Genomic DNA, 27,609 nt, shown 5'->3' on the forward strand with positions numbered 1-27,609 from the left:
TTTTGACAAAGTTCTCTTTGTTTTATTAGAATTCCTTCCTTTTCTTTAGAATGTTTCTTATTTTAGTTATAATGACAATTAAATTATTACCGAAAAAATATTGGTAAATTAAAGCAATATAATAAGCAATAATAATAAATAAGCAATATAATATTTAAGTTCCATATTTAAATGCTAGTACCCGCGATACATAGCCTACTAGTGAACAATTAACACTCAATTTTCTCTTTCTTTTCTATATTCATAATATCGTGGCAGTGAAGTTATCTAGCAAAACAATGAGTGAAAGTTACTATACTGTGCAGTGTTGTAAAATATACCTCGTGTTTGTTCATTTCTTGGACTTTCAACCCTATGTATATCCAGTAATTTTTTATGATATATAATTCACCATGTTACATATGTTAAGCAAATATGGACATTAAAAAATATCCTGTATATTATAAAATAACAACAATAACAGCAGAAGTAATAAACCTCAATAATTGACAAGTCTGACAGTTTTACTTCGGTCTTACCAAATTAAAGGAAGTAGTGGTACGTAAGGCATTAGTTCTGGCCATCAAAGGACTTTTATCAAAAATAGCACCACCATGAGGCTCGGAAAGAGTCTCTTCACTGCTACAAACAAAACTAGGTGCAGTGGCTAGCCATTTGTTCAAAAACACTTTCTGATCTTCTTTATTTTCGGTATGTTCTTGATTTAACAATGGCTCAGAACCCAGTTCAAACTCACTTCTCAATACCAGCTTATGGTCTTCTTCCGAGTAGGAACCTACAGATCGACTTATTCTATGATTTTCATATTTGTTATAGTGGTCTGATTTTTCTCTTAAATGAGCAGAAAATAGGTTTGTCGATCTCATGATTGGTAATGAACTGGAAGTGTTGGCTAACGGGTCATGACCTTGTTCTATTAAGGACTGTTTCTTCGGGTCTGGAAGTTTTTCTATAGGAATTTCTTTGCCGTTGGTTATTTTAATGAAATTTGACAAACTGTTATCTGGCGATGATTCTAAAAGCATTGAATAAATATTTAGTTTATGGTAGAAAATATGATACATTGAAAACTATAATGCACATAAATTAAGAACGATCGTACTTTATAGAGATAAATAAGTTTTTTTATTTTTTGATCACATATTTTATAGAGACTATCCGCTTCTTGAATACAGCCAACTAGATTATTTGGTAGATAGATCAAATTTTTCAGTTTGATGCCATATATTCCAACCACTACTAATAACTCTAGAGAATGAGCGGGTCATGGAAGCAGAATCTTGTTATTTATAAGAACATTGTACTAACTCTTGCCGAGGAGATGAGTTTTATTGTTGGAAAACCGGTTGTACTAGCCCTAGTAGGTATGGTAGTATAAGAGTCCGCAATAAATTTTTTCGCATTCAAATTTCCTCAATAAAAACTAAACGTAATCTGATAAAGTATGTCATAGAACACCATACTATCACGTCCCATGTAAAGTCGACTTTATACTACATGATTTATCACATGACAATATCATATGAGATTGGTTATGATTCCTCGTTTCTATGATGGTTTAAAAAATCATGTTTACACTGAATGATAAGTTGTGATCAGAGATATGTAAGAAAGGTTGTAACTTATGATATGAGTGACAAAGAGGTTATGTTGAATTTTCTTTTTGTTTATAGTCATATAGATATTTGTCACAGTATAGGTAACAACTATTAGATTTATAAACTATTATAATCGAAAATGAATCTTTGCTTGCATTGGTTTCCCGACTTTTAATCATAATACTCCAGCAACAACTGAGTACAGCTAATAGTAAGAAGAAAAATAGACCATAGGCCGATCAGACACCAGCATATTCTAGTCTATGCAGCAGATTAGTTTTAGAATTTTAAACTGCTGCGTTAGCCTTTTTTATTTTTCTGTACACCGAGCCGGGGCTTAAACCCACATCCACTGAACCATTCGACAGTGAAGCGAATGAGAATCGGCCGCCTGGATCGCTTGGCTATCTGACCGACAAAAATAATTAATAAAGAAACTAAACTAAAATTATGATTAAGAAGACTATAAAACACTAAACTAAATAAATAATAATTCAAAAAGACTACACAATAGCACAGATTAGACAATAGGCAACAATCAAAGTAACAAACAAAAAATAATTGAATATACACTCCGCCAAAAAAGTATCGCATCATCTATGAAACTGCAAATTTTGTATTAAAAATAATTTAAAACATCGATTTTTTTTACTGTTGTTTTTTTTTTGGTTTTGTAATTACGTAACAAATATTAAAAGAAAAATGCAGAATGTACGAAAAACAAAGGTTTTATTTAATTTATTTCATAAATTAGAAGTAAGCGCACAAACAGCATTGAATAAAAAAAATCAAAAGTAATGATAATTTAATAAGACGTATTGCCTCTTTTAGCTCTTATAATATTTAAACAACGTTGTGGCATACTTCCAATTAATCTTCTTAGATAATCTTGATCGATATTATCCCATTCTACGGTTAACAACCGTTGCAGGTCCTGAAGATTAGCTGGCGTCACATTACCAGATCTCACCCTTCTGTAAAGATGGTCCCAAACATGTTCTATTGGATTTAAGTCCGGGCTGTGCGCTGGCCAATTCAAAACTTGTACAATTTACCTCTTGAAGGTACTCGGTAATGATTCTTGCGACGTGTGGGCGTGCATTATCGCGCATTAAAACAAAGTCATTACCAATAAATGGGGCGTAAAAAACAACATGCATCTCCAAAATTTCTCTAATGCACCTATCAGCAGTTAAGGATCCTCCATCTAGCTGTACCAATTCGGTTTGACCCCTAAGAGATATTCCGCCCCAGAGCATAATAGATCCTCCTCCAAAGTTTGTCGCCGGTCTTAGATTGCATTGAAAATAATGCTCGCCATCTCGTCTATAAACTGGCATTCATCGATCCGAAGTGTATAAACAAAATCTTGACTCATCCGTAAAGAGTATGTTACCCCAGTCGTCGATATTCCAGTTTACGTGCTCTCTTGAAAATGTTAGACGTGCTATACGGTGTTCCCTTCTAAGTCTCGGGGCAGTGGCAGCTACTCTGCCCTAATTCCATGGCCAGAATAGGTACCGTCCTATTCTCCTGTGACGAGCTATGACACGCCGCACGACAATGCTTATGACAAATCACAGTGTAAACATGTAAATTTCGAAAATTAGTCTACGATTTTATGTAAATTTCACTGTATGACCAAATCATATGACAAATCATTTGATAAATCATGTAGTGTTAAGTCGACTTAAGTAATGTATGCCCTTCTACAGTAAAATTTAAATTTCTGCGCTCTTAGCGTTATGTCTTACTCTTCTGAATCGCTTTAGAATCAGGACTAATTATAGAGCACAATATAATTAGACAAGTAGCACGATGTCACTTAAATCTCTCTCATGTATCTTAGAAGTAGCAAGGTGTGATAATCAAAATTCAGTATGCCGACTGACAATACATAACTGCAGAAAGAGTACAAATAATAAAATACTTTGGGGGCCATTCTGTTTAACAAATTATTAATTTATTTATTATATCTTTTGAAATATCGAATTGTATGGTCAATGGTTTTATAGAACAACTGCCCAAAAACATCGGTCAAACTAGTAGAACTTTTAACAAACGTATAGCAGAACATAAAAGGGCTTTCAATAACAGAAAAACAGATTCTACGTACGCACTTCACCTTCTAGACCATAATCATTCTTTTAATGCCCAATTTAAAATTCTTCACATCCAAAATAAAGGCCTTGTGAACACATACCAAAAATAGATCACTTGAGAAAGGCACTCTGCTGAAATAGCTGTAGTGATAAGGTAATATAAATTTTGTGACCATATATTTTTTAATAATACTTGGAAACAAATTAACTAACTATAGTACTGTTTTAAAAATATCTTTCATTATTTCAGGTACCTACAGTGGCGGACTAAGTGGGCCCTAGGCAACATTGTAAATCTGAACCTATTTTTCAGTCATAACACAGACTTTGCATACTATGCAGTTCTATTTAATTATCGGATTATAAAGAAAAAACAAGGAAAAAATAATATGTACAAAAATTAAATAAATATAATTTATTAAAACAAACAATAATACTTAAACAAATATATCTAGATTGATTAGTTATATTGCCTTTTTTCTCACTTTTAATTCTACAAACTAGTCAATTAATTTGTCATATTTAATAGTTATTTAATAACTCTTTTTCTATATAAAGTAATGATAAACTATTTAATTTTTGTTGATCTTATGTGGATCTTAAAAAAAATTTTATTCTGGTTATTACTGAGAATGATATTTCACCGCTGGCATTGTTTATCGGGAAGGTTAAATAATTTACGTTTATGTATGTAAAAATAAATTGTGTTTAAATTTGGGAATGCTGCAGTAATATTATTTTCCTGAATAAATGACCACATAGATACAGGCGAAATAATATTTTCATTACTTATAAAAGTTTTAAATTGTAGTACTTCATTTTACAGTTCTGCTAAATTTAAATCTTGTTCATAACATTTTAATTTCTCTATTGAAGAGTCACTAATATCACTGTCATGAACAATTGTTTTGAAGAATTTATTGTTAACAGTTTTATATCCCTCAGATCTTTTTTTAGAGTTGCTAAGTAAAGAATCGCATACAAACAAAAAAAATATTAATTTTAAAATGATCGTTGCCACTGAGTCTTATTTGATCTGAATTCTATCTGAATCTTATTTCATGTTCTGGAATTTCATCATAATATCTTCTTCTTCAAGTGCCATCTCCGCGGCGGAGGTCGGCAATCATCATAGCTATTCGGACTTTTGAGACGGCTGCTCTGAAAAGTTCATTTGATGTACATCCGTACCACTCTCTCAGGTTGCGCAGCCATGACATTCTACGCCTCCCTATGCTTCTCTTTCCTTGGATCTTTCCCTGTATAATCAGTTGGAGCAAGGTGTATTTCTCTCCACGTGTAATATGTCCGAGATATTCTAATTTTCTTGTTTTTATTAAATTTAAAATTTCCATTTCTTTGTTCATCCTTCCCAGAACCTCTTTGTTTGTGACATGTTCTGTCCATGATATTTTCAGAATTCTTCTGTACATCCACAGCTCAAATGATTCCAGTTTTTTCATTGATGTCGCATTCAAGGTCCAAGATTCCATTCCTTAAAATAAAGTCGAAAAAACATAGCACCTCGCCAACCTAACTCTTAGTTCCAGTTTTAAATCCCTGGTACATAGAAATCTTCTCATTTTGTTGAAATTTGCTCTAGCCTTTTCTATTCTTATTTTTATCTCCTGATTGTAATCATTTGTGGAGTTAATCATTGTTCCCAGGTATGCATATTTGTCCACTTGTTCGACGTTGGTTTCGTTTATTAGAAGATTCTCGTTATTTCTTTGAGTTTTGGATATTCTCATAAATTTCGTCTTCTTGACATTCATTGTTAGACCATACTCTTTTCCATACTACGCTATTCTGGTCACCAGCCTCTGAAGATCTTCAATGTTTTCGGCTAAGATCACAGTGTCGTCCGCATATCTAATGTTGTTAATGGGAACTCCATTTACCTTTATTCCAGCTGTTTCACCCTCAAGAGCTTTTTTCAGGACCTCTTCGGAGTAGGCATTGAAAAGAATTGGCGACAATACGCATCCCTGTCTTACTCCACATCTAATCTCAATTTCTTCTGACAGCTGTTCGTTAACACGTACTTTTGCTCGCTGTTTATAGTATACTAATTTGATATGATCCTGGGGTCGTTGTAGTCAATCTTCTTTGATTTCAGGACATTCATTAAATGTTTATGTCGTACTTTATCGAATGCTTTATTATAGTCAATAAAACATGCGTATATATCTTGATTGACGCCCAGGCATCTTTGTATTAGTATATTAAGTGAAAAAAGAGCTTCACGTGTTCCTAGGCCTTTGCGAAAACCAAATTGTGTATTATTAACGTCTATGTCCAGTTTGTGATATATTCGGTTATGGATAACTTTAAGTAGTAACTTTAGCGTATGAGGCATTAAGCTAATGGTGCGGTAATCGCTGCATTCTCTTGCGTTTTTCTTTTTAGGGAGACAAATAAAAATAGATGTTAACCACTCTTTGGGTAATACGCCTGAACTATACATTTGGTTCAAGAGTGTCACTAAAACATCAATGTGCTTCTCATCTAGAATTTTTAGGATTTCTATAGGAAGCATATCAGGTCCAGGGCTTTTCCCGCTCTTCATTGTTTTTAATGCGTGCAATATTTCTTCTATTGTAATATATGGACCTATTTCTTCTGACGTAAGTTCTATGTGCTCCAGATCTCCTCTTTCATCATCGAACAATTCATCGATATATTCTGCCCATCTTTGTCCATCATATATTCTGCCCATCATAATATAGTTTTCGTATTTTCTGCCGTTTTTTATCATTAGTATAATGCAATATCTTTAAAACTTTTTCTGTTTCTTTTTCTAAATTGTGTAAAAAAAAAAAAAAAATACGTTCAGTTCCTGAACGATATTTAAAAAAGTGTTCATTTCCATGCAATTATATTTACCTGACATATTAAACGCATTATTATAACTCTGTCCCCGACAGTTAGTGATGCCTAAATCTAAATTATTTAAAAATTCTAAAATAACTTTCTCAAGATTTCACCAGTATGAGAAATATAGGTAGAAATCCCACAAACATTTCTTTTATACCATTTGAAAGAACATAGCGAATAATGACGGTTAGGTGATCTACGTTAGATATATCAGGGGCTGAATAAATAATTTAGAGAATAAAATTTGGCTTCCTTTATTTCATTCACTATTGTGAGTTGTAAATCTTTCGATATAGATATAATAGAAATAAATTTATCACATATTGTAGATGACAAATAGTTTATGGTACCGGTGCCGCAGTTCGCATTTTTTTCATGTGTTCCCGCAAAATCATTTCAAAAATTTATTATAAAAAATAAAAACCTAATTTTCGTGTCTTAGGCACGTGCATAGGTTGCCTAGGGCCTAGTCCACCCCTTTGTACCTACTTATTAATACTCACCACAACAAGTATTTGGTTCTTGTTTGTCTTTACTTTTAACAGCTACGAAGTTTCTAAAAGAATCCGAACTAATTTGCCGATTCATATAGGCCTCGGGAACGGCCAATATCTCGCTCAAACCTTTTCCGCATTCTCCGTGTGTACATTTTTTTACATTGGGGTTTCTTTCTAATCTACTATTCGGATTGTTGGATATCTCTAAGCGATTTTCTTGTCTTATGCAGTCTAAAAGTGGGTCTGATACATTCGAAATAGAACTAAAACTACGTAGACTAACGAACCGTTCCGTTTTTTCTATAGGTATCACTGGTTTGTGAATGTTGAGGTTTGGTTTTGTAGAAGCACAAGAGGAAGCATCAGTTCTAAGTTCTCGGGGATTTTGGAGAAATGTCAAGAGGTTATGCAGAGTTGCTCTCAAATCGGTCGTATTCATGTAGAAAAGCCATCTGAACTGAGCAAGATTCTTATTGAGCAGGTAGACGGCGTATGTGAACTGAACCTTTTCTTTTCCTCTAGTAAACAATGGAAAGCTGAAAACAATATAACAATTAAATTAAAATGATTTAAGATAAAAATATATGTCATAATATTCACAAATCTTTGTACAGTAGTGTCCCTGTATCTAGGAGATTGGTATCAAACTATCGTCTCATTTATCAACACAATAATGTAATCGCGTGCAATAAAAATTTTGGGCAACACTATAGAGTAGTCGAAAAAAATGGCTTATTTCTATCAGTCGGTAGTGGCATAGTCACCATGCTCAATGACGTGACATTTATGGTTTGAGATTGTAAATTATAAAATTTGGTTAAGCCTATATTTTTGTAAAATTTTTATTTAACACAACAATTATTAAAGAATATTACTTCTACACAGATGTAAAAGTAAACAGCTAGTCGCAAAACAACGTGAATTGCAAAATAGAAATTACTAATGATGGTTTAACAACACATCACCGAAATATTTGCATGGGCATAACTTCAAAACGACTGGACCAAATTAGACTTTTGTTGTGTTTGTTATTATCACGAAAAGGTTTGTCTAAAAGATAATTTTTAAAAAAATTTACGGAAAGACCTTAAGGGGGAGGGGGTCATTTTCAATATTTTAAACATATTTAAATTTATTTTTTTGAAAAATTGTTCAATATAAATTTATTTATAAGATTAGTAAATTACAGTACAACATTTCAAGAGTATTATCTGAAATTTTGGTACAAAAATATTAAAAATTACGAAAATAACAGCTAATTTTTCAAGATGAAAAAAAGTTACTTTGCGGTGTTCATCGCAACTTATAACTGGTTTATCTATTGACAAAAAAACCAAAAAGATTTAGTTAGATTATGAGTTTCACTAGGTCGCAACGTCAAGATATTGTTCATTTTATCGTTTTTTCAAATTTCAGAAATAAAAAAGACGAATTTTTTGAATTTTCGAAGATTTTTTGTTAAAATTTGACTAATTTGATGTAGAATTAATTATAAAAACAAAATGGACAATATCTAGACGTTGCGACCTAGTAATTTATTTAATAAAGAAGTGTACAAAATGTGTGTTTTTAAAATACAGTTGGTGAGATAACACCAACTTGAAAAAAATTATTCCGAGAAAAACACGTTTAAAAAAAGTCCTATTCCAGGACCATATTGCGACGTACTTCCTACTAAATTATCTAGAGCATCTTTTTGTTCCTGCTTTAGATGGATTCTGCCTTTTTTTGTTGCATCTGCAGCCATTTTATCCGCATCCGCTCTAGTAATTCGATTGTTAATTGCCGAGAGTGGATAATTATGAGAACTTATCACTGTACTTATTCCAATTTCTATGTGTGTGCTCACTCACCTCACTCGCTTATCTCACTCACCTGACTCACTCACCTCTCACTCAACTCACACACTCCTAAATGCCTATAAATCCATCAATTTTGCTCTGATCACTCTTAAATCGGATACTCTTGAAGAGTTATAATATCGAATAAAAAAACGCAAAGTAATACCCTACTCCCACGTAAAAACAGTTTTTTGTCATTTTAAATCGTAATATAACTAATAGATGGCCCCCATACTATGACTAACAAAGGTCAAAAGAAGCTATGATTAACAAAATAAATAGAAAGTTATTGAAGACGTATTTTATGTCATCTTTTAATAAAAGCACCTTTATTTTGATATACGCGCACGCGCAGTTGTGCGACCTTTATTACTGTGCTTTAATAAAATAAACGTCGCCTGTATTTAAATTAAATACAGACCAGAGAACTTTTATTTAAAGATTGCTTTTTTAGACTTTTTTAAAATACATTATTTGTATTAAAATTTGTTGTTTTCTCTTAGGACAAACACATACACGAACACACAAACATATCTATAAAATAATATAATATCACATTTGAATGATCTATCTATATTGCTGACCACCTTTTATATTTTAATATAACTGACTATTAACTATCTCCTATATATTCTTAGTACCACTTTAAATAAATTTTTTAGTTGTATACATATTGGCTTAAATATATCATCTATTTCAGTCTTTACTTTCTTGAGAGCCTGATGATGCTGTATAACTTGTAAACAGCGAAACCGGTCGCCAATCTTTCTCTTAATAAATATCTACAACAACTTAACACGGATTGTGAGTTTAAGATCTTTTTCACTAACAGTCATATTTCGATAGTGTTTCATTCCTGAAGTAAAGAAGTATTTTATTTTATTATAAAGAAAGGCTACTTTTTCGGGTTTTATTGATAATAGACAATGCACCTGGCCCTCTCCACTGAAAATGAAAATATACAGGTAGTGTTTATGCCACTTACTACAACTATGATACTTCAACCATCTGACCACGGTTCAAATATTTGAAATTATTGATATAGCCGTCTATTCGCACTTAATATTGATGGTATGCAATGCTGAAAATTTTTTAATACCGCTGATGCGATAACTTACATTAAAACGGCGTTGGATGAACTGAATCTAGAGACGGACGGATCCTGCTGGAAGAATTTGTGAATCGAATTTGTGGAAAATATAAATAACTTATCAACTATACGTGGAGACATTAGAGTGATCATTGAAACAGCAAGAGATGTTGAAAAAGAACGCCATAAACTGTTGACAAACAATGATTTACAAGAAATAATTATATAAATCAAGACTTGGTTTCATATAACCGTTGTAATTTGTTAAACATATTGTCAGTGGATCCAGATGACTGTCATAATTTCTTCTGAAGTTCCTAGGAAAGTCGGCGACTACCATGCTTACAATATTCCTACATTGATCTCGTCTTAGGCTACGTGTAGCAATTGGTCTGCTGTTAAACCGGTCCACTGTCGCAAATGTCTCAACCAGGAGAGTTTCTTTCACCCTATTTATTTCTTCCCTTCATTTTTACCATTCAGAATTAGCCGAAGAAACTCATATCTTGGTCCCTTGATTATATGTCCACGATATTCTAGCTTACGTCTCTTAATGATATTTAATAGAGTTCGTTGATGTGCTGTTCTTCGAAGAACTTCTTCGTTTCTGGTTCTGCTGGTCCACAGTATCTTGAGTATTCTTCGATACAACCACATTTCAAATGCCTCGATTTTCAAAGTCCTATAGCACAACAACTTGTAAACTTTTCACCGACTTTCAAATTCAATGAGTTATTGGATAATAAAGGCTAGAATTTTTGAAATGTGCTTCTTGCCTTGACGGATCTAAATTTTGAGTAATCCAAGATCCAAGATTTGAATCGTTGTACTCTTTCCAGCGTTTTTTGGTTTAATATCACTTAGGTTAAGCCGATATCCCTCTTTACTGGTCACCATATATTTAGTTTTATGGATTTTTATCGAGAATCTCCAATTTTTGCATTATATTTCAACTCTATTGATTATTTGTTACAAGTTGTCGATGTTTTCAGCTAGAATCACAGTATCGCCGGCGTATAGTATATTGTTAATTATTTCTTCTCCTATGATAATTTCTTTTTGATCTTTTAAAGGCTGTCTAAATATATACTCGGAATGCACGTTAAAAAGGGTAACATAGAGTTTATAACCCTGTCTTACGCCTCGTTCAATATTGATTGGCTTCGATTCTCTGTTGTTTGTACATAATTTACTTGGGAGTATACTACAGACTCAGAATATTTTGAATTTATTTTAACTTTCATATCCCCCTACACCCACCTAGAAAGCGGTGAAAGAGTTTGAAGTGAAATCAAATAAATTAGTTTGATTAGTAAAATAAATCAGATTATTTTACATGACAATAATTACCGCTTCTGCAAGGGCCGAGGTCCTGCAACTTATTTGTGATAGACGAGAATAAAAATGGTGCATTTAAGTCAAAATCGGGCCTTAATGGTTGATAAATTATTACTTCGAGAGTTCAAAAAGTTAAAAAAAACTTTTACATTGAAGTGAAAGGTTCTGTTGTAATTTGTATATATTTAATTTAAAAATTAAATAAAAAAAATCCAAATAGATTAAATTTTCGGAATTATCACTTTCGAACTTATTCCCTGTCCGGGAACGGTATGTCCCTACTCGAAACAGCACTCACAATATCTTTATATATATATATATATATATATATATATATATATATATATATATATATATATATATATATATATATATTAATCAGTCGATTGGCTATTGCAGACACTCATGTGAATGCTGTTTCGAGTGGGGACATATCATTCCCGGACAGTTAAATATATATTCATCGACATCACTTCCATCATCATTCTCGCTTTACAACCCTGCGTGGATCCTAGACTCCTCAATAAGTTCTCTCAAGTCGTCCCTATCCATTGCCTTTCTCCGCCAAGCACGTATTCTCATATTTATCATGTCTCCATCGATGTTATCAAGGAACCTTGTTCTGGGTCTTCCTCTTCTTCTCTGACCAATAGGTCCATCAAGGAGCCTTTTTGTAGCTGGGTCATTTTGTTCCATCCGCATTAGATGCCCTATTTATTCAGATGTCTTATCTTGGTGCATTTTAAGATTTATCTAGTTCCTGGTATAATAAGTTCGAAGTTGTATCGTCTTCTCTACACTCCATTGTCATTCACCGCTCCATAGATTCGCCTTAGTACTTTTCTTTTCTTTTCTTTAGAAACATCATTCATCGACATCATGTGGTCTAATTTAATAATTTTAGTATGTAGTTTTCAATTTAAACCCACCCACTGCTTGGTGATGCAGTTATCAGCGCAAGTATTTCAAAGTTCCCTAAAGATGGACTGATAAGTCCGAAAACGTTCGTTCTAACCAAAACTCAGATATTGTAATCCATTTGAATTTTTTCATTTAATTTATGAATCAAATATATACCGTACGTTAAGTTTTAAAGTAGATATACACACTATAAATGGCAACACTGCGCGCTGTCGACTTTCCACGAATCTCCATTGCCCCATCGCCAATAATTTATCATTATATACTGGTTGTTTAAAGCAATAAGAGCGTAGATTTTTAATTTATTTTTTTTAAACAACATTAGCAGAAAAGGTTCAAATAATAAAATGGTGGTAATTCTGGACAATAGTGTGTAGATTTATTTTGTGTTTTTTGAGGGGAGACCAGCACAGAAGTGTTGTTTACCGAACTCAACGTCCTCAAAAAGTTAACGTCTGGACTGGCATTTTAGGAGACCACATAATAGGTCCATTTTTTATTGAGGGCAACTTGAATAGTAGAGTATACCTCGATTTGTTACAGAATCATGTTCTTCCCACTATTCTCAATCTTCCTGATGTAAATCTAGAGAATGTTTGGTTCCATCAAGACGGCTGTTCAGTTCACAACCTTCGAATAATTAGGGAGTACTTAAACAATAATTTCCCGAATCGAGTTATCAGTGGAACAGGCGATATTAAGTGGCCTCACAGATCTTACACCCATGTACTTCTTTTTTTGGGGACATTTAAAAAGGATCATCTATGATCATCCTGAGGCTAGAGCCCAAAATTTGGATGAATTATGAAACCGAATAAGAGAAGTCTCCAATTCTATTACAGCAGAAACTCTTACAATCTGTCCTGTCAGAATCATTTCTGTAGGGCATAAAGAGTATATTTTTTGTTTTATCTTTTTAAAGAAATGCGCTTTTATTTTTAATTCAACCACAAAAAATTGTTCACATTATTAAAAACCGATACAAAAGCACCGCCTTATAACAGTCAGTATATTTTTATCGAGTTTATGTTATAAGAAATGAACCGGGTATACGTAAGCCAAACAAAAATCGGCAGACTTCGTTGCATATCCTTTGTGTTATGTGTTACTAAATGGTTTTCTCGTTTTCTGTCTAGGAGTCAGGTGTCGGAGCGGAGGGGATCGGAGAATTACAATTACCTCGTACGAGGAAATGTTGCCAATTTTAGCGCTTTATGTATTTGCAATATCTAATCCAAAACATAACGCACTGTACCAACTACAACAGAAGTTTTCACTTCAATGTAAAAGTTTTTTAATTACTATGGTATACAGTCAACTCCCGGGAAATATTCCAATTTAAACTTAAAAAGTTACTTTTCTTTAAACAACCACTAGTATTTCGCATTGAAGGTGAATAAACCGTCTTCAGTGATTATTTTCGTTTATCATTCAAAATTGACTTTTCTACGATGTTCTAATGATCTTGCTACATGTCCAGTTTTTCGGAAGAAACAAGGAATTATCTTCTTCGAAGTGTTTTACGTGGAAGGAATACTCAGACTCTTGCCAATTATTTATTATCGTTATTCAATTGTAATCAATTTAATATTTTTTAAATAAAATATTTAAAATATAACTTTTGTAAATAAAAAAAAAACTGAAAATTATGTTACTTACAGACGATCTTTGTCCAGAAGCATAGGTGATACATTATCAGCTATATACGACCTGGAACCGTAATGGGTCAATGAATATCTAACTGGTACTTGAAGAAATGTTGAGCACATTATTAAGACATGTGCTATGTACCCCAGTGCTACGGATAAACCACTGTCTGAACAATCTACAACAAAAAAGATTTGGTTGTTTTATTCATCTGAAATTTGAAGCGCAATGATTATTAAAAATAATTTAAAATTTTATATGTCATACTTAAGAGAGTCTTTCTTTATCTTTTAGAGAGATCGTTCCTAGGATACCGATAAAAGAACCCTCAACGGTTTATTGATACCGATAAAAGAACCCTCAACGGTTTAATTTAAGGAAACATGTGAATTGGTGGAAAATAAAATACCACCCTTTGACCAACAGGCGGGGAAGATAAGACTATAGTTAAGGAAAGCAAATCTAAGAAAATGTTCTGTGAGAACAAACTCTGGTTCCAGTTAGAGGATTGATGCATTAGGCCAACTCCTCAATACTCAGAAAAAACAAAAAATATTTAAAAACCCAATCGGATCAGCGGCAACGACAAAAGTTACGAAAAACGAATACGAATTTTTAAACATGGAATGTACAAAGCTTGTATCGGAGGAGATACAAGCTAGAAGAGACCTCTATATGTAGCAACAAGAAGTCAGGAGAGTTCTGTTTGATGGCGAATTAGGTGAACTGGAAATCAAAGCTTACTGGAAGCGAATGGACGATGTTAAAAATAACGTGTTATTCCTTGCAAAACATCATTTTTTGCACTCTTCACGTAGAGAAAAGACGTTAAAATTGAAGTAGATGATTGCATTTCTTTTAAATTCTAGCTCCACCATTATCCTACACGTGTTTCAAGGTTTCACTTCTCATCAGGACCACTTACGGTAATTCGAATTGAAATAAAATGCTGTTTATATATATGGCCGTTATAGTAACAACATGCCTGTGTATGCTAGTAGTGACCTCTATATGAAGCAACAACAAGTCAGGAGACTTCTCTTCGATGGCTATTTAAGTGAACTGCGAATCCAAGCTTACTGGAAGCTATTGGACGATGTTAGGAATATCCTTTTATTACGACAATATATCTACAGCTTACTCTAAAAGATTGTGTTTTGCAAGGGCATAGAAAAACAAACATAATAATCGTAGACAGGGCAAATAATATTCAACCGCACACATACCAAGTGGCGAATTTCGAAGTAGTGGACAGATTTGTATACTTGCTCTCCCTGATAACCAACAATGACGCTACCTTCTCATAAATCAAGCGTAGACTAGCAACGGCCCGAATCGCAACAGCTAAATTAATTAAAATATGAAAAGTCTAAACAATAACAATAAATACTAAGCTCAGTTTGGCCAATGCGCTTACTTTTCCCATTGCTACATACGCAGCTGAAACATGGACTCTCAAAAAAATCGATAGAAGTAAGATCGAAGCTAATAATATTTAGAGTTTAGACGAGGAAGATCAATGTCGATAATTTCTCGCTGAAGATTATGTTTAAACTTTGGGTCCTGTAGTGTTACTACTCTTTCATGGCATTGATACATCGTATCGCTATTGATGTGGCCTTTCAATATGAGTTTTTGTTTCGTTAAATGCTCTAACAATGCGACTTATGAAATTATTTCTTCTTAACACACCGGCAACAAAACACTTTGAGTATCTCCTATTTAGCATCATTGGTGGCTATACTATATCTTTCACTGTGTGCCAATTAATTTCTCTTGTATTTCATTTTTGAGTCACCAGATAATTTTAAAACACATATGTGGTGCATCAGTTGTCGCTATATGGAGCCTTATTCTATCAATTTTTAGATATGTGCCCCCACTTGTCTCTATGAAGAATGGATAAAAAGGATCTTTACAATAGATTATGTTTAATACTAGAAGGTAAGTAAAAATGAAAAGAAATAATATTAAGAAATTCATATTTTTTCCAAAATAATTATATTTTTAAATATTTTATAAAATATTCCCAGGCATTTCAAAAATGATAATTTATTCCGTTTACCTGCTAATACATCTGAATTTGGCAGGTGTATTCCTATAATTGTATATTTATCATCACAGATGTTTTCAATGGGAAAAATAAAAAGCAGTTCCCTTAATAACTGTCTCCTTCTCTGCTGGAGTTGGGAATGGATATTGGAGTAAATTTCTTTGTGGTGTAGGATGTTCTTTTTATATTCTTTGAGTTTTTCAGAGCCTCTGCTTAACTTGTGGTAATTTTCCATCAAATCGGAATCTACAAAATAATTACATTACTTTATTCATAAATGCGCGTATGTAAAACCCTGGAATAAAAATTATTTTCAAAAAAACTTTAAAATATACTATGGGAATATCTACAATAACAAATATTAATACCACATGTTATATAGAAAAATATCATATCAAGTATAAACTGCTTTTCTAACGTATTCACAAAGTGTGGTTATACTACTGACATAACGATTTAAGCCAATGATCTTTTTGAATCATAAAAAAGATATAACTTATTTACTATTTATTCTTATCGTTCTAAAAAAAAACATTTAACTCATATTAACAACATAACTAAGAGGGCTACGCGACTCTTCTGAAACTGCAGAAGAGTTGTAGATAAAACCTGGGGGCTGAAACCAAAGGTAATGTGTTGTTTATACACATCAGTGATATGATCTATAGTTACATATGGTTCAGTACTTTGGTGGAAACACGCGGCTTTGCAATCTTGTATGACCTCTCTCACCACTCTAAAAAGACAAGTGCTTCTAAATGTAACAGGAGCCTTGAGTAGTACAGGAATAGCATCTTTAGAGGTTATTGTCACCAGAGCGGCCAATCAAAGCAAAGATTGTCACTCTGGCCGGCCAATAACAAACGGTTTTATTAACTGCATTGTTATTGGACTTCCGACGGAAGATCGCTGCGGAGTTGCAAACAAGAAATATTTTATTAAAAAAAAATCCTTTATAAAAGCTATATAATTTAAAAGACCCAATCGGGCTATATCACAAAACGTTTTCGGAATCCATGTTCCATCATCAGTGCACTAGGTGGGTATACATGTATTGAGCCACTAAATATGTGGGTAAAAACCCGTTAAAATTTGTTTTATAAATTTGGTTTACATTATGTTGTGATAAATTCTAATCAGTGCACTGATGATGGAACATGGATTCCGAAAACGTTTTGTGATATAGCCCGATTGGCTCTTTTAAATTATATACCTTTTATAAAGGATTTTTAATAAAATTTTTGTTATATATGGTATACAGCCAAACTACAGGAACTTAGATTCCTTGTGGATTTCAAACAAGAAATGTATAAAAAAGGCATCGCATCTTCCAATCGGCATTAAGTCGGTCTACATCTTGATCCCATTTAGACCCTGTTAGCCGAGTGCCTTTTCAACTATTTCTGCGTTTATTATTACCTTAAGAACATATTTTCCAGTAAGAAGACTCCGCTTGAAGACGAGTCCGAACGCCTCTTAGTGTTTTTTGAATAAACACGAAGCTTTGTTGGCTACGACATTATTCAAACCAACAAAGGGTATAGGAACCGGTGTTGTGAACTGTTGGTCCATCTTTCGTCGAGGTGAAGAAAAGTCCGGACACGAACTTATAATCACCTCATGAAAGCCAGCTAACAGGTCGGAGAGAACGCTCCCTGTCCAGATAGGCACTGATCTTCGAAATAGGGAAAGACAGGTGTCTTATAGCTATTTCAGATCGTGTCGAACTGACACAGCGTTCCACTAGACTACCGACGGTTAGGAGTAGATAAAAGCCCCAAGTGGACTTAGAATTACTCCTAAAACCTTTCGACGCTAAAACCTTTCGACGTAAATAATCAAGTCCCTATGGGACTTAAGGTTATTTTCACGAGAGGTGGCGGTACGGTGTGAAGGGCCAGCGAACAGTCAACACTCCGCCGGTGTTCCTATACACCTCGTGGAGTGTGTACTTGAACACACGTTGAAGCGTGAAGGACCGGCATCTCTGTGAGATCTAAGGCATCCACCGTGCTCAGAATGCTAAATAAATTGTACATAAAAGACAAAATACTATTCACTAAAAAAATTCGAACTGCCTAAAGTATTCTGCATTGCCGCTGGCCCCTTGGTGACTACAGAGCCTCCGGTGAGCTTCTCGCCGAGTGTGGAAACAAACTGTCAAAGTTACATATATGACATTACATATATTATTTAAATTTTAAAAATAGGTACAGAAAACATAGTATGAAGCTCCGCACATTTTGTTGCAATGAATGCAACAAAATTATGCCATTTATACTGCCAAGATAGGTAAAGTATTTTTGTAGAAACAACATTATGTTCAATATATTAAATTTAGTCTTGCTATAAGAATAATAAAATGTCAAATAATGCTTACTTCTCTCTTCATTTTTTTCTAGAATAGCTGCATAATTTTGTTTTAGGGTCCTAATTATCACAGTTTTTTTGGCCTTCTCCTGGGAAAGCAATTTAGTCTTAAATTTGATTTTTTCTATTTCTTTAGTATTTTTGGCCATTTCTTGTTTCTGAACATATGTTGGTTTTTCCTAAAAGATAAAGAAAAATAAATTCAGTGATTATTAATTTTAGTGCACAAATAAAGCTTATTACATTACAAAATCAATCAATCAATCAACAATGTCTTTTTATTTCCCATTAAAAAAAATACAATTTTCTCTTTTAGTGACATTTGTTCTCCTTGGCACATGCCATCAGGAGTGTTGGCAAACAATATTATTCCCTAATTAATATACAAAAAATTACACTAAAGCTCATTTCATCTAACAAGTTCATTAAAATTAATAAAAAATAAATTAAGAAAATATTCATATAAATGTTAGTAATAAACTAAATGTGTATATTATACTAAGTAGCTGTAAGTAGCTGTAAGTAGCCTGACGCTGTATCTCCTCCTTCTTTTTTTCTATCATATTCTCAATCATACTAGGCCAGCTTTCTCTCCATTCCCATTCACACCTTACCTAAATTCCAAATTTTTCTCCCATGCTCATCCAACCTTTCCACCAGCCACACCTTGCTCTTATCATTTCTTTCAAAAAAAATTTTGGCAACCTATCACTCGAATATCCTAGTATTTTTTTAACATATTTTTTATGTAAATTCATTGTATATAGGCTGACTCTAGCAATACCTGTCTCCAAATCTAACATAAAGATAGGACAATTCCTTGGACAAGAGAACATTTTTTTTATATAAAATCTTCTGATTATTTCCACCTCATCTTACTCAAAAAGACCCCATACCTGAGACCCATAAGTCAAAATTGATCTTATCACCGACTGATACACTGTTACTTTAGCCAAAAAGGGTATATCAGCCTTAGACACTAACCTACTCCAAGCCATGTGAATCGCTACTTTTGCCAAACTCTGGCGCTTTTTTAGATGAGCTTTAAACGACAACTTGGGTGTTAGTATCATTCCCAAATAATTATAGTTATTCACTACCTCTAATACTCGATCATTCCAAGATTCCCTGATCACACCACCTCCTCTTCTGAATACAAGAGTTTTGGATTTATCTAAATTGATTTTTAGATTTCACATCCTGCAGTATTTTTCCAGTTCATTAATCATCTGCTGTAGCACCTTCGGATTGATTGCCATCAAAACCAAATCATCTGCATATAATAAAAGTCCTATAATTAAACCATTTATCTCCAAACCGCCTCCAATGCTTCATGCAGGTTATTCACAAAAAGCGCAAACAGTAATGGACTTAAAAGACATCCCTGTCTCACTCCTACATTACAGTCAAACCATTCAGATAGACCTTCCCTCGACCAGACTGCCGATTTTGTACTTGCGAACATACTTTTTAACAAATTCAGCACTTTAGTAGATAATCCTAAGCGACTCAACTTGTAAAAAGGGCCCGCCGATCAACTGTATCAAAGGCAGCACTAAAGTCCACAAAAAATGTATAAACATTTTTTACTCCCCATGCATGTTGGATGTTTACTAAACTCCTAACATTTAAAATGTTGTCTATAGTTGAATAGCCAACTCTATATCCTGCCTGGAACTCATTTAAAATGTTATTTTTTTGTACCCACGAGGTAAGTCTGGTTAAAGTCAATGCTGCAATGAGTTTGGTTACTGCATTTAAGAAGCTAATACCTCGATAACTTCCTGCACTCTCCATATTTCCTTTCTTATAAAGAGGAAAAATTATTGCATCATAAAATCCCTGAGGAAAGTTTGGTTTGACGAAAAAATTATTAGCAAGCTCAAGTACAAGCACTTTTCCGTTTTCTGGAAGAAACTTGTAGAACTAAGCAACAATTCTATCCACTCCTGGTGCTTTATTTGGTTTTAAAGAATCCAATGCTATTTGAAGTACTTCCATACTAAACGGCCAGTCTAAATATTCAATGAGGATAAACGGTTCTGCATACAACACAGGATCTGCTGTTATCTCTGTATTCAAATGTCTTGCAAAATGTTGCAGTAAACTGTTTAAGTTAACACCTTCCCCAATGGCCGAACTTCCAAACTTATACAGTCCAACAGCCTTCCAAAATTCTTTTGAATTTTTTGTATTTCTTAAACCCAATGCAGCATTCTTATAAAATTCTTTCTTTTTAAAGTCACAAAGGTGTTTGTATTCCTGTTTAACATTCCTGTATATGTTTGTTGCATAAGTTGAGCTAATTTTTCTAGATACTCTGAGATATGTCATTACTTGCTTCCTCTTTCTTGAGCACTCACCATCAAACCATTGCTGGCTTTACACTCCTCCTTTGCCATAAAAAGCTTACATTCTCCCTTGTGTGCTGACTTTTTTATACATTGCTGTAGTAACTCTAAAGTTGTCTGCGGTTGATCAGTCCACTCATTCACCCTATTAATTTTACAAGACATTCTTTCTTTATATTTTTCCAAATCAGTTTGGGTCCAAGTAATTTTAGGAAGCAGTGGCAAAACTTTACTCGTTGATCCCTGACTGTCATCATCGAAGGTCAGCTCCACTATTAGAGGCATATGGTCAGAATAATATTCACAACCTATAACAAAATTATCTACTAAATTTAACATCAGTCTTGATACACATGCAAAATCTATGACAGAACTGCCTAACGGCCCTAAGAATGTGTACTCCCCTTCTATATCGCCTTTTGTTCTACCATTCAAAATAACCAAATTACATTACAAAATATAATGTATAGATAAACTTCTACTATTATAGACATTCACAGTGAAACAGATAGTGAGCAAGCACAGCTTTTTTATTTCAATTTCAATTCATTTGTTGGCAAGATCTCAGTGCTTGCATTAGTTTTTGTTTAAATGAAATCGTAGGCTTCCACGGCCAGAGTCAGAATTATAGTTTATTCGTCTTCCGGGTTTGGACCGTGTCATTTGTGAGTGACCCAAAAGTGGGTTCATCTCGACGTTTCGCTACAATTGTATGTAGCTTCTTCAGGAGAACAAAAAAGAAAAAGAAACAAAAGACAGGAAGATGGGTAGTTAGCAACGGTAACTCAGTTACTCAACGCAACCAGAGGCGAATACTAACTACCAAGATGGGCATTTGGTCACAGTAACTCAACTACTCAACGCAGCCAGAGGTGAAAACCAAATGCCAGGACAGGGATTCACGTCCAACAGCTCAGAACACTAACGCGTCGAGAGGCAGGGAGTGAATCCGACGATTACTCCGCTACCGCTCTATTTATAGTCGCGGTGACCTGTCGTGTCGGGACGTATCGGCACACTCCGTGGCGCGAACGTCAAGAAGCGCGCGCTGGCCAATCATGTGGCTGCATTGTGGTAGCGGGACCGGACGGCGGCTCTAGACTGGGATTCCAGATGGGAGACAAGTAGTATCCTTCCTCTCGATTGATATTATGTGGATTTTTGCGGATCTCTAGAGATTCGCGGATTTTCCTGGAATAAAAGAAGGGGCTCTTAGAAATAATATGGGTTTTTTCGAACAATATGGAATGACCGATTTCTTGGCAGTGTTCTGCAACTGCAGAATGGGAGAAAAGACCTGATCGAATGCATCTTTGATGCTCTTGAATCCGAGTTTTGACGGAACGACCAGTTTCGCCAATATACACTTGTCCACATGAACAAGGAATAGAATAGACACCACAGGAAGATAGGGGCGGTAATGGGTCCTTAGGAGAGGGTAGATATTGTGAGATTTTCTTGGGTGGTCGAAAAGTAGTCCTGATACCTTCTTTGCGAAGAATTTTGCCAATCCTATCAGTGACACTTCGAATATACGGAAGAAAAGCCACAGGAGTATTACCCGAAGATTCTGAATTTGTCGTCCTAGGGTGTAAAGGGGGATGTAGATGTCGGTGTGTAATATTTTGAATTGTGGACTTGGAGTAACCGTTGGCGACAAGGGTTTTTTGCAGATGGCCAAGTTCTTCTCTAAGGTTGTCAGGTTCAGAAATCGAAATAGCCCGATGGATGAGAGAGTTGATCACAGAATTCTTTTGGGCAGGATGGTGGTGTGATGAAGCATGTAGGTAACGATTCGTGTGGGTCTTTTTTCTATAAACAGAGTGACCCAATCGGCCATTGGGCTTGGAGGTGACTAACACATCGAGAAAGGGAAGGGACCGATTATTTTCTACTTCCATTGTGAATTTTATATTCGGATGTTGTGAGTTAAGATGATCTAGGAAGATCTTGATACAGCCAAAATCCCTACTTCCAATATATCTCGTGAGGAATTCATAGCTCTCAAAAATCTCCGTTCTCTTTCTGAGATAATAATCCTTCCTGCAGACAAAGGTAATGCCACAGTCATCCTGGATACTCCTTCCTAGATAGAGAAAGTAAACGACTTACTTAGGGATACATCCTGTTATAACACAATTTCTCGAGACCCCACTCCTAGAGTCGAACGCGAAATTTCCCATGCCATCAAACAATCCGATCTTTCCGATGATGTTAAGAAGTCCATAGTTCCGAAAAACTCCATCTGCCCCAGAATTTACGGTCTTCCCAAAATCCATAAAGACAACGTATCTCTTCGTCCCATTGTGACTACGATTAACTCTCCTACCTACAAACTCGCAAAGTACTTGTCGAATCAGTTTAAGACCTATACTGGTCGTACCTCTTCTTATGTCCGAAATTCCACACATTTCATCACCTTAATCTCCTCCCTCACGGTCGATCCCCAAGACATTCTCGTCAGTTTCGATGTATCATCCCTATTTACCAATATCCCCATACATGACTCTCTAGTTGTTCTGCGAGATCACTTGACCAATGATAACAAGTCTTTGGTTTTGGCAGATCTTGCGGAAAAATGCCTCCTTTCAACATATTTTTCTTTTAGAGGCAATTTCTACAAACAAATATCTGGAACACCAATGGGTTCTCCCCTTTCCCCTGTCATTGCTGACATTTTCATGGAAGCCTTTGAGTCTTTAGCCCTAGAATCTTACCCCTTAAAACCAAAAGTCTGATTCCGCTACGTTGATGATACATTTATCATCTGGCCCCATGGTCAACATACCCTTTCTCCCTTCCTAGATCATCTTAACTCACAACATCCGAATATAAAATTCACAATGGAAGTAGAAAATAATCGGTCCCTTCCCTTTCTCGATGTGTTAGTCACCTCCAAGCCCAATGGCCGATTGGGTCACTCTGTTTATAGAAAAAAGACCCACACGAATCGTTACCTACATGCTTCATCACACCACCATCCTGCCCAAAAGAATTCTGTGATCAACTCTCTCATCCATCGGGCTATTTCGATTTCTGAACCTGACAACCTTAGAGAAGAACTTGGCCATCTGCAAAAAACCCTTGTCGCCAACGGTTACTCCAAGTCCACAATTCAAAATATTACACACCGACATCTACATCCCCCTTTACACCCTAGGACGACAAATTCAGAATCTTCGGGTAATACTCCTGTGGCTTTTCTTCCGTATATTCGAAGTGTCACTGATAGGATTGGCAAAATTCTTCGCAAAGAAGGTATCAGGACTACTTTTCGACCACCCAAGAAAATCTCACAATATCTACCCTCTCCTAAGGACCCATTACCGCCCCTATCTTCCTGTGGTGTCTATTCTATTCCTTGTTCATGTGGACAAGTGTATATTGGCGAAACTGGTCGTTCCGTCAAAACTCGGATTCAAGAGCATCAAAGATGCATTCGATCAGGTCTTTTCTCCCATTCTGCAGTTGCAGAACACTGCCAAGAAATCGGTCATTCCATATTGTTCGAAAAAACCCATATTATTTCTAAGAGCCCCTTCTTTTATTCCAGGAAAATCCGCGAATCTCTAGAGATCCGAAAAAATCCACATAATATCAATCGAGAGGAAGGATACTACTTGTCTCCCATCTGGAATCCCAGTCTAGAGCCGCCGTCCGGTCCCGCTACCACAATGCAGCCACATGATTGGCCAGCGCGCGCTTCTTGACGTTCGCGCCACGGAGTGTGCCGATACGTCCCGACACGACAGGTCACCGCGACTATAAATAGAGCGGTAGCGGAGTAATCGTCGGATTCACTCCCTGCCTCTCGACGCGTTAGTGTTCTGAGCTGTTGGACGTGAATCCCTGTCCTGGCATTTGGTTTTCACCTCTGGCTGCGTTGAGTAGTTGAGTTACTGTGACCAAATGCCCATCTTGGTAGTTAGTATTCGCCTCTGGTTGCGTTGAGTAACTGAGTTACCGTTGCTAACTACCCATCTTCCTGTCTTTTGTTTCTTTTTCTTTTTTGTTCTCCTGAAGAAGCTACATACAATTGTAGCGAAACGTCGAGATAAACCCACTTTTGGGTCACTCACAAATGACACGGTCCAAACCCGGAAGACGAATAAACTATAGTTTTTGTTTGTTTGTCTACTGACTAACCTAATAGTGAGGTGTAGTGATGGGAAGACCTGGTACTTTTTGGTGACCCGGGTCTTCCAGGTCATTCATTAAAATGATCTGTTCATATGAACAACTAATTAAATTTGTTGTGTAAAGGTCAAGTGTGTAGAGTTTAATATTGATATGTTTATGAATCTTTCTAAGAGTATATGAATTAATGATAATGCAGGACCCGTTCATTAGAAGGACTTTAATTATATCGTTGTTTACGTGTAGAATTCGATATTGTTACTATAAATTTAAGAATGAAATATAGTTTAAGGCTGACATTAAGATTTGTATTTCTCAAATCATCTTCAGAAATCATTACAATATAAAAAAAAATAAAAAAAATGGATTTTATTTCCTACAAATTTATAAACAGAACAGACTACGGAACTATTGATTCGACAATTCGAATGTATATAATTTTACAGTTTTGCAACGTAAGGGTTTCGCAGTTCTGGGAACCTGAAATCAGCATTTGAATGATCCTTTATGGTTCACGGTTCATGCATTAATTTGACCGAGTAATGTGTCGAGATCACACAGTTCGTTTTTGTAAACACTAGACAGCGTCATTCATAGGGTCATTCGAACGATAGGGTCACAGAATGTGATTATATCAATCACAGGTCTTCGAAAAGATCAGACATTTGTGAACGGATCATTTGTGACCTTCTCATCACTAGTGAGGTGGGTAAGTTAATTCTCAAAAAAGTTATTGTTCTGATCACCCTAAAAATTGACAAAGTCTTATTAAACTTGAATAATAAATAGAGTGCTGAATCTAGAGAGGATGTTTCACAAAGAAGTGGCAATGCTGTAGTAAGATCTAAAATAGCAGTTCATCTTCTATATGATGAATGTGACACTAAATATGGTTAAACTAAGATATATCACAATAGCCAAAGGTAGAGCCAAATATGGACCAAATGACAAAGGTAGAAGTAGAAGAAAAATACTTAAATATATACCAGTTGGACTAGATATTATACTTGGAAAGTGAGAACAGAATTAGGAGAAATAATTTAACTAACATGTTTGTTTAGTATAATTATGGGAGAGAATGATAAATAAATGAGAAGCTGTATCTTATTAAGAGAGTAATTGACAGATGGATATGTGAAAAACTGAAATATCTTTATTCATTTAGATTTATACAAAACAGATCAGCAACATATGCAACTTTCATTATAAGGCAGTAATAGATAAATACTGGAATACAAAGAATCACTGAGGTGAAAGAAAACATGGTTGGAGAAACTTAGACAACACTATATCTATGAGGAGGGTAAATATTGGTATGATCCAAGATAGAAACTTCTAAAGAAATGTTTCTTGCATTGATAAAGCCACATAAATTGATGCACATTACAACAAAAAAATCATACATTATTTTAAAAAGTTATTATTAATGAAACATTAATTATTCCATCCCTTAATTATTCTAATTTGTGATGTGCATTGAAAGTAAATAAAAAAAGATATTTTACTTTCATTTACAAGTAAAATACTTAGTAATAAAAAGTCACAAATACAATTAGGATAAAACTGATTAAAGTAAATTGTTGATATGTACTTACATATAGTAATTTGTTTAAAGAATTCATAGTAAGAAGTTGTGGAGCATATCTAATGTTTCCCATAGATCCAGAACTTGGAGACACATCCTTTTCCAAACTGGCATTATATCCATTTACCATATTTATTTTGTCTTTAATATACTGTACATCTGTCTGTCTATTTCTTATTTGCATTTGCAATTGCTGCAATTGCCTTAACTTGTCTATATTATAACTTTGTTGGATTTCATGACTATATGACTTAACAGCTAATCTTTTATACATAACTTTACTTCCAGTAGTTTCTAAGAGATTATTAACAAATGGTACAGGTTTATGCAGGTCAGTTCTAATGACTTCATGACTAGTGTAGAAACCCCCTTGCATATAAAATATCACAGAATTATTCTTAAAGAAGTATGGTTGAATATCAGAAATCTTATTTCCAATATAACAAAGGCCTGAAAAATTGACACCCCATGTTACCAATATCTTATCAGCTCCATCATTGGAATGTTGCCATATTCTTAACACTACACATGAGGCAGAGAGATTTGACATTTCTTTTAAATTTAGCTCAGACCATTTAGGATTTGGATTATTCATTTCTTCACTTGTATAGAAAGGAGCACTCATTGTTGTAAGGTGTAGAGTATAGTAGAAGCTACCAGTATCATCTGTTCCTAAGTTTAAACCCATTATTTGGTACACATGCCTTAAGCGGTACTAAAACATTAAAAATCATTATGTAGGAATCTTAAATTTACTCCCACTGTCTGCAGGATCACATTACTTTTTTTCAAGAACTAAATTAATAATTAAGAAGTACGGGTACAGTACAGAAGTACATTTTAGATTTAAATATATCACAAATTTTAGAAACTACTTAATTACCTGTTGTGTAATAAGCGATACCCATTGACGGACCCTTTGCCTTCCAAACATAAACTCTTGTGTTGGAAAATTCATGACATCTACAAAACAAATATTTTCAGCTATAATAATTTAATAAATGTAAAGGTTATTCCATACTTTAATCTAAAACCAGTCCTCCCTGGTGTTATTTAAAACACTTCCTATAGAATTAAAATTTAAACTTCCTAATTACAGCAAATAATATTTTCTTTTTATTGGCATTTATACCTGACATTTCACTGTAGTGTAAATATGTCAAAAATTCTTCTTTTTTAATTGTTGATAACGATCATAAAGT

At 34.5% G+C, this 27,609-nt stretch overlaps 1 protein-coding gene across 1 annotated transcript; it reads right to left on the minus strand.

Moving 5' to 3' along the window:
- On the minus strand, nt 1–27,557 carry Uvrag (UV-resistance associated gene). The gene is made up of 8 exons (XM_072526465.1): nt 27,429–27,557; nt 27,291–27,370; nt 26,418–27,122; nt 18,345–18,513; nt 15,977–16,210; nt 13,924–14,089; nt 7,081–7,610; nt 1–1,015 (listed from the first exon to the last, which is right to left on the minus strand). Exons 2-8 carry the CDS (start codon nt 27,363–27,365, stop codon nt 504–506), a joined length of 2,391 nt encoding a protein of 796 aa, XP_072382566.1. The 5' UTR covers nt 27,366–27,370; nt 27,429–27,557; the 3' UTR covers nt 1–503.
- Nucleotides 27,558–27,609: the final 52 nt, after the last annotated feature.

The sequence above is a fragment of the Diabrotica undecimpunctata genome, chromosome 3, assembly GCF_040954645.1.
Source record: "Diabrotica undecimpunctata isolate CICGRU chromosome 3, icDiaUnde3, whole genome shotgun sequence".
In the NCBI taxonomy this organism is placed as follows: Eukaryota; Metazoa; Arthropoda; class Insecta; order Coleoptera; family Chrysomelidae; genus Diabrotica; species Diabrotica undecimpunctata.